The 8,910-nt window shown below is 44.1% G+C and overlaps 1 protein-coding gene across 3 annotated transcripts in view; it reads left to right on the top strand.

The window, feature by feature from the left end:
- The window catches only part of UBASH3A (ubiquitin associated and SH3 domain containing A), a 47,773-nt gene that overhangs the window by 14,010 nt on the left and 24,853 nt on the right, over positions 1-8,910 (top strand). For all 3 annotated transcript variants that reach the window (XR_001008495.1, XM_012002568.1, XM_012002567.1), the window contains exon 6: positions 317-525. Coding sequence is in view for 2 of the 3 variants with exons in the window: in XM_012002568.1 (XP_011857958.1) it covers positions 317-525 (209 nt within the window). In the remaining variant the exon portion in view is untranslated. The remainder of the gene's footprint in view (positions 1-316; positions 526-8,910) is intronic.

Raw genomic sequence — 8,910 nt, 5'->3', positions numbered from 1 at the left:
GTATTGACCAGGCTGGTCTCAAACTCCTGAACTTGTGATCCACCCACCTCGGCCTTCCAAAGTGTTGGGATTACAGGCGTGAGCCACCGCGCCTGGCCCCAAAATGTATTTCTAAATCTATCCAAAGAATTCTATGCTGCGTTTCATTATATTCTATGCTATGTATTGCCAGACAAAGCTTTGGACAGCGTCTTGAAGGCACAGAACACACTGGAGGGGAAGAAAGCAGGAGGTAGCCGGTGATAGGCCTCCTATTGCTGCCATTTTCCAATGTAAATCTTTGCTCAAGACGTGAATCCCCTTGCCTCTTTTCTAGACCCTGAGAGCCCTATTCCAGTACAAACCCCAGAACGTGGATGAGCTGACGCTAAGTCCTGGCGACTACATCTTTGTGGACCCCACACAGCAGGACGAAGCCAGCGAGGGCTGGGTGATTGGGATCTCGCAGCGGACGGGCTGCCGGGGCTTCCTGCCGGAAAACTACACGGATCGAGCCAGCGAGTCTGACACGTGGGTTAAGCACAGGTGAGTGCTAGCTCTGGCTGCAGCGCCGTCATCTCTGTCTGAGTTACTGTGTGAAAGTGCCCACCTGCAAACAGTGTGCTTCTAGGCCATTCCATTATTGGTAAAATTGCGTTCTCTATGCTGGCAAAATTATTCCTGCAGGTATATAGGAAATATCTTGGTTCATCCGTGGTTTTCTGATGATAACATTCAAAAAAGAATTAATTACTCTGCATTAGAGTAGTTTGAGATGGTAATCCCCAAATTATTGCAAAACACTACTTCCTTATCACAAACATAATAAATTATACTCAGAGGTCCTGAGCTTGGGTTTATGTATTCTTCTGCTCCATGTATGAACTGTGAAGTCCTAGGCGTGTTATTAGTTTTCTATGACTGTGTAATAAATTACCACTAAAACAGAGCGCAATTATTATCTTATTGTATTTACGGGTTGAGAGTCAGAGTCCAGCTTCACTGGGTCCTCAGCTCAGGGTCTCAAGGCTGTAATCAAGGTGCCTGCCAGGGCTGGGCTCCCAGCTGAGGCTTCACGCCCTCACCTGAGCATACACAGTTGGTGGAAGTGATTTCCTTGAAGCTGTAGGGCTCCTGATGAGTTGCTTCTTCATCAGTTGGAGAATCCCTTAATTGTAGCGCCTTTAGCATCATCTGGTGAGGCTAAGGATTTTCAGAATGGTTCTTTTTGTTCAGTGTTCTTCCCTCAATTTGTCTCTTTCCTCTCCCGCTTCACTGTAAATAACATGAAGAAACCAGGTGATACATTTAACACTTTGTATGGAAATAGCCTTAGCTGTGTGACCAACATCATCGCTTACAAGTCCTGCTTTCCATGGACAATTTCATTAGACTCTCTGGCACACATGGGAAGGATCCTCCTTGCTCCGATTTCCTGGAACATGTTTCATATTCCTTTCTGAGTTCTCCCCGGAAGATTCACCTTTAGCATCCCTATTTCCATTAGCAATCTGTTCATGGTGATTTGGGCTTTCTCTGCCGTGCTACTCAAAAGTCTCTCAGCCTCTACTCACTGCCAAGTCCCAAAGTTGTTTCCACATTTTAAGTTCGGAAGGTCTCCAACTTACAATGGTTCAACTTAGGATTTCATAATGGTATGAAAGTGATATGGGTTCAATAGAAACTGTACTTCAGGTGCCCATATGGTCATTCCATGCTACACTTTCAGTACAACATTTAACGAATTACATGAGGCACTCAACACTTGATTATAAAATAGGCTTTGTGTTAGATGATTCTGCCCTATCGTAGGCTACTGTAAGTGTGCTGAGCGTGTTTAAGGTAAGCTAGGCCACGCTGTGATGTTCAGTAGGTTAGGTGCATTAAATGCATTTTCAATTTATGATGGGTTTGTTGGAACGTAACGCCATCTGAAGTTGAAGAGCATCCTGTTTGTTAGAACGGCACCCCATTCCTGATACCAAATTTAGTAAAAGTTTAACCAGAGATGCAGAACCAGTCACTTTCATACAATATATAATACATACAAATATATGTACAGTTGTCCCTTGCATTTGGCAAGGGATTGGTTCCAGGACCCCCACAGATACCCAAATCCTCATGTTCTCAAGTCCCTGATAGAAAACACTGTAGTATTTACATGCAACTTATACACATCACCCTGGATCCTTTAAATCATCTCTAGAGTACTTATGATACATAACACAATATAAATGATATGCAAATGGATGTTACACAGTATTGTTTTTATTTGTATTTTTAAATTGTTGTATTGCTATTTTTTATCAATTAATTTTTTGAATATTTTTGACCTGCAGTTGGTTGAATCTACAAATGCAGAACCTCCAGATACAAAGGGCTGACTGTACATACAGAATATTTTATATACACGTATATCACACACACATATATACATGGAAAGGTATATATATACACACATCTATATGGATTTACTACAATGAATTGCCTTATGGAATTACTGTGGCGAGCTAAGCAAGGACAGACAGGCAGGAAGGGAGAATCCTACTCAGGCTGAAAACCCACGGGCAAGTGGAAGCTTATTGTCCACATGTGGGCAGTTGGAAGGACCACCCAGGGGATGGGAGAGCAGTTGCAGATACAGCTGCTGTCGAAGTCTCTGAGTGTGGGGAAAGCCTAAGTTTTTAAAAAATGCCTTCCAACTGCATAAGTCAGGCCTGCTCAGAATAACCTTGCTTTTGATTAATTTAAGTTCATATGATTAGGGGTTCTAGTCACATTTGTAAAATCTCCTTGCAGCAGCACCTAGACTAGCATTTGATGGGATAGCTGGGAAGGCTGTGTGTGATGCTTAGGATGACTACTGCCTCCCTTCCATCCTCCAGCTCTCATGAGAATGCCTCTTGTGGCCCACCCTGATCAGACATGTGCTAAAAAGGAAGTCTAGGGACTGTCGTTCAGTCTGGCCAAGTTGCCACACACACCGTAAAGCCATTACAAAGTGCTAAGGTGGCTCTCGTGAGCTTTTTCACTCTCTTCTCCCAGGTTCCAGTTAGGAGAGCGGAAAGAGCAGGCAGAGGTCAGAGAACACAGGGTGAAAAAGGAGAAAAACTGCTCAGCCTCATGGGTGTGCATGGTGGGGGAGAGCTCTTGCAGGTGTCAAGACTGATGCTTGGAACAACTGAATGATGAGAGTGGGAGGAGCAGGGCAGAAATACACAGAAAAACCCTGTGTTGTGGTTCTGGGCTTCCTGGCACCTTCAGAGCTGTGTGGCTGGGGAAGAGAGCCTGGAAAAGCACCATCATGGCCATTCCTCTGTCTCCAGGCAGGAGGTCTTAAAACCATTTTATATTTCACTCATTGGTTTAATTCTCTCCTAAAATGTTCCACAGCTTCTCTAGGGTTCCCCCCACCACCCAGACAAATAAATAAATCATTAAGTTGAACACAGATGTATCAGCGTCTACTCAATCTACAGATTTTCAGATCTGTGCTGGACATTTGCTGTGGACATCTATTTCCAGAATCTATCCATCCAGGGAATTCTTTTCTGTACGCTTCCTATTGAGGTTCATATATAAGGCAAAACTATGAAAATTGTGACATTTTATTTGAATAGTCATTAAAAACTACTTAAAAATTGTCAGAGGTTATATGGATATCTAATAAGACTAACATTTTGAGTAAATTAAGAAAGAATATATTTTGAAGAGCTGAAATAAATGATTACTTATTGGTCATTTTTATCCAAACCCCCCAAAAAAGAAAAGATGGTTTAATAGTACCTGATAGAAGCTCTTGGTGAAATGATTAGAATTTGCAAGAAATAGTAGTAAAAATAATGAAAGTATTGTCTGAAATATTTATAGAAGGAGATTTGGTGACTATGGCTGATTTCTTTAGGTATTATATTTCTTTTTGCTAATTATTCATACACTGAGATTTGTATAATGAGCCAGGGACAGCACCTATGTCCCTGGGCCCCCCCACTAAACATAGTAGCCACTTGACACTGAAGGAGAGCAGATTCCAGCCAAAGCCCCACAGCTGTGCATACATGACATTTCATATCATCTTCTCTTGAGGCCATTTAACTTCTTACCCTAATGAATAAGAGCTTAGGACCACAAAATGCAAATATGGGATGAAAAATGCAGCCGTTGTCACATGCATTTATTGATGTGTTGACTTCTAATCCACTTAAATCTATTTTAAGGCAGCTTAAGAGATGCCCAATAGCTTTACACACTAACATCACCTCCTGTGCCTGACTCTGTGCCATGCATTTCCCTTATTAACTGATTTACTTCTCCAATACCCCCAGGGTGGGCACCGTTATTGCTCCATTTTATAGTTGATGAAACTGAGACACAAAGAGATCAACTCACTTGCCTATGTTCACACAGCAAGTGAGCAGAGGAAACAGGATTCCAGCCTCATACCTAATCCCACACTTGGGCTTTCGAATCTGACCTCAACTGCCTATAGAAGAGATCATTAAAATTTAAAAATAAGTCCATAAAGTAAATTATGACACATCCATACAATAAAATATTTGCAGCTTTAAGATAATTAAAAGGGAGAATTTTACGTTATTTATTTGAAAAAATATGCAAGATTGATTGATAAATGAAAAAATAAGTTGCAGAATGATATGTCTGGCATGATATACTTGTGGGGGAAGGGGAGAGACACACATAACCGTCTGTAAATACATGTGCACAATATGTATTTCTACATATACGTATTCCTAAAGGTTCCCTGGAAGGGAGAATGTCTGGAAACTTCTAATCATGGTTACCTGTGGGTGTTGGGAGTGGGAGCCAGGAGAATGGAACAGAAATGGGAGGGAGTCTTTTCAAACACGAACATTTCATAATGTTTAAATGTATGAAGCATATAAATGCATTACTTACTCAAAACATAAATTAATCCATTTTAAATTTTAAGAAGAGAATATAAGAAAGCTGGGTCAAAGGGAGAATAAAGGTGGAAAAGCTAGACAAAGTCAGGGCTGAGGTTTGTCCACACTGCGTGTGCTGTGAGCTCCCAGCTCCGAGCTTTCCCACATCCAATAAGAAAACGGACACACGTTCAACCAACAACCATGGCCATCCCAGACGTGTGCAGACCAGTAGTTCAGGAGAAATACACTTTGTGACATAGACATGTCCATGGGTCCAGGGGCCACATCAAAATCACAGGATGTGGGTGCCACAAGGGATTGTAGAGATAACCTAAGGCAACTCGCCTGCTTGAGAGCTGAGAAGACTCGGGCCCAGGAGGCCAAGTGATGTACAATCAAGGGAGTTCTTGCTTTCTTGCAAGCTCAGTTCATCACCCGATCCAATCCACAGTTTAAGGAATAGAGAGGAGATGCTGGCTGTACCCTAACTAACCATCTAAATTTCAGGAAGGTTGGGGCTCCCCTGTGCCCCTGCATCATTCAGCATGTCCTTCGCTGTCTGCCCAGGACGGGAGAGTTTCACTGTCACAGAGGAACCACAAAGACTCTGCAGAAGATGAGTCAGCGGCTATGATACTTTTCATTTCACAGTGAATACATTAGACACCTGCCTATCAACATAACCATTCCGGCTTTTATGCTGGAATATATTAATGAAAACTGCAGTGAAAGGAAAGAGAAATAAGCACCAGGCTAGGTGCTGTGGGGTGTCTGATTGGTCCTGCTTTGGAAGCACCCTCATCGTGGCTGGAGGAGCAGCAAGGCACCCTGACAAGCTGTGACCTGTGCTTACGGGCCAGTGAGGCAGATGATGGGAGCTGTTGGACTCCGCTGTGCTGGCTAAATCTTTTCAAACTGCTGAAAGTCCTTATTAAACATCTAAAGCTTTCAAAATCAGAAAATCATCCTTGAATGTCTCCACACATCACTCATGTATTCATTAGTGGAAAATGTGGTCAAACGGTAATGTCCAGAGGCCAACTGACCCATGGACGGACAGAGAGCTGTGCAGATGTTTAATAAATACTTCCTTCGAGCCCTGATCAGGACTCACACTTGCGCGATCCAAGTAGCAGAACCGCTGGCGTTACAGTGCCTGGAAACAGACCTGCAGGTGCACCAGCAGGAATCCCCCTCCTCACCAAAGAGGGCGCCCTTCCAGGTACGAGTCTGCAGCTCCAATGTGTAGGACCTGTCAATTAACACATCAATCACCCATCACCACCATAATGACCCCAACCTCCTTGCCGGATAGTGCTGGGATTCTTTGGACTTACCTACTGCAAACTCACACTATGATGTTTGTCCATTGCTTTGAAGATCAGAGATGGCCTGGAGAGACTGGTGATGGAGGACCGTATTCACAAACCACCGCAGCTTCCAAACTCTGTACAGGAGAGCAGAGGGCGCACCCCTGGAGGACAGAGAACAGGGAGGCTTGAGTGTGAGGGCTCAGGAGAATAAGTGCCATCCCCCAGTCAAGATGAGGACGTTCCCGAAACTGAAGACAGACACAGCAGGATTACTTCAAAAACCTCACAGCAAGTTTACAGCAAGTATCTCAGACATAAGAAAGATACAATTAAGGGCTATATTGCATCCTGCCAACATCCATATGTGGAGGTCCTGACCCCCAATACCTCAGAATGTTACCTTATTTGGAGACAGGGTCTTTAAATAGGTGATTAAGTTCAAATGAGGGCATTAGAATGGGCCCTGATCCAATATGACCAGTGTCCTTATAAGAAGAAATGAGGACACAGACACACACAGAGGGACAGCCTGTGAGGACACGAGGAGAAGATGCCTGTCCACAAGCCAAGGAGAGAGGCCTCAAGGGGAACCAGCCTTAACGATAGCTTGACCTCAGACTCACAGCCTCCAGGACTATCAGAGCATCTGTGGCTGTCGTTGAAGCCACTGTGGGACTTTGTTATGACCGCCCCAGGAAATGAACACAGGAACCTGGTGATGCAGCCCCCAGATGGCAACTGTGTCCTTTTAAGAACCAGAGAGAGGCGGGTGGATCACCTGAGGTCAGGAGTTCAAGCCCAGCCTGGCCAACATGGTGAAACCCCATCTCTACTAAAAATATTTTTTAAAAAAACTAGCCAGGTTTGGTGGTGGATGCCTGTAATCCCAGCTACTCGGGAGGCTGAGGCAGGAGAACTGCTTGAACCTAAGAGATGGAGGTTGCCGTGAGCCGACACAGTGCCACTACGCTCCAGCCTCAGCGACAAAGTAAGACTCTGTCTCAGAAAAAAGAAAAGAACCAGGGAGAATTCAAACACGTCTGTTTTATGATGAAACACGTCTGTTTCATCAAGAGATCAAGAGACTCTCTTAAGTTAAAGAGAAAAATGGAAACGTGAAAATGCTAAGCTCTTTTCTTTCTCCTCCTGTCACCCATGTTCACAGCGTAATCTTGATCGTATTTCATTTGAAAGACCAGCAAAATGCACTCCGTTTCTCTCTGTAAACCTCACAGATGTCATCAGTTGATAGCAAAGCCCTACCGTCTGCAGAGCGAGCCGCAGGGAGGGTGTGGGTGCCCTCGCCTTGCCCTCAGGAAGGGGAAACCAACCAACATTTCCTGTGCTAATGTGGGGCTATGAATTGGGCCTCGCTGCTCTGAGCATGTTAATTTGAAGAGGAAACGCTGGATTGTTCCAATGAGACTATCTATATTCTTGGTCTACTTAAGATCAACTCAAGGGTGCATTTCCTATCTATTGGCATCTGACAGCTTGAGGCGATGCAAAGTAAATTGGCCTGGACCTGCCATAGTTTATAGATGGAGACAGGGCAGGCAATAGTGTGAGAAGATCAGGTGTAACGTGCAGATGATTCAAGAAACACATGAACTAAATCAAGATGCCGTGCAGGGGATGGGTGGTCCAGGGTGCATGTTCAGAGAGTGCAGGGCGGGTGCTGAGATGCAAAAGAAAAGATGCCCTTCCTGGCTCTGGACGGGTCTCGGTGGAGGCGCAGGAGCTACTGCTGGTTTTATGAGAATGTGGGGACTTAAGACCTCTATGGGAGAAATGCAAATATTTGCAAATAGGCTGGAAAAATAGAAACATGCCCTGTGCATGGCTGAGAACAGTAAACTGTGGCAATTCCTCCCATAGTCATTTCCAGGTATAATGAAATTCCAGGCTAAATCTCAAAGGGACCATTTGTTGGAACTTCACCAAATGCATGAAAAGTTTATCTGGAAGACTAAAGAGGAGAGAAGACCTGAGAGAAAACTTTGAAAAATAAAAATGAGTTATTTACCCAACCAGATGTTGAAAATAGTTTATGAATCTACAATATGGTCCTGGCTTAAAGGAGGTTAAAAAACAGATCAGAGGGACAAGATAGAGATCAGAGGAGCAAGTCTAGTGTCCTGGAGAGGTCACATCTGACCAAGGGCGCATCAGAGATAGGGACAGAAATGGGTAAGAAATAGACAGTACTGGCCGTACGTGGTGGCTCATGCCTGTAATCCCAGCACTTTGGGAGGCTGAGGCGGGTGGATCACCTGAAGTGAGGAGTTTGAGGCCAGCCTGGCCAACATGGCGAGACTCCGTCTCTACTAAAAATATAAAAAATTAGCCAGACGCGGTGGCGTGCACTTGTAGTTCCAGCTACTTGGAGGCTGAGGCTTGAGAATTACTTAAACCTGGGAGGCGGAGGTTGCAGTGAACCGAGATCCCCAAAAAAAAAAACATTAATTAAATAGACGGTATTTCATATCCCTTCACATTGTACACTGAAATCAATTCCTGGCAGAGACAAGGATTAAATAGAAACAGGAAAACATTTTAAAAATAGAACTGCTTAGACTGGGCGCAGTGGCTCATGCCTGTAATCCCAGCACTTTGAGAGGCCAAGACGGGCAGATCACGAGGTCAGGAGATCGAGACCATCCTGGCTAACACGGTGAAAACCCGTCTTTATTAAAAATACAAAAAATTAG

This window comes from Mandrillus leucophaeus, unplaced genomic scaffold, assembly GCF_000951045.1.
Source record: "Mandrillus leucophaeus isolate KB7577 unplaced genomic scaffold, Mleu.le_1.0 Scaffold69, whole genome shotgun sequence".
NCBI lineage: Eukaryota > Metazoa > Chordata > Mammalia > Primates > Cercopithecidae > Mandrillus > Mandrillus leucophaeus.
The sequence above is the reverse complement of the archived record's forward strand: the minus strand, read 5'-3'. Positions and strand labels throughout refer to the sequence as shown.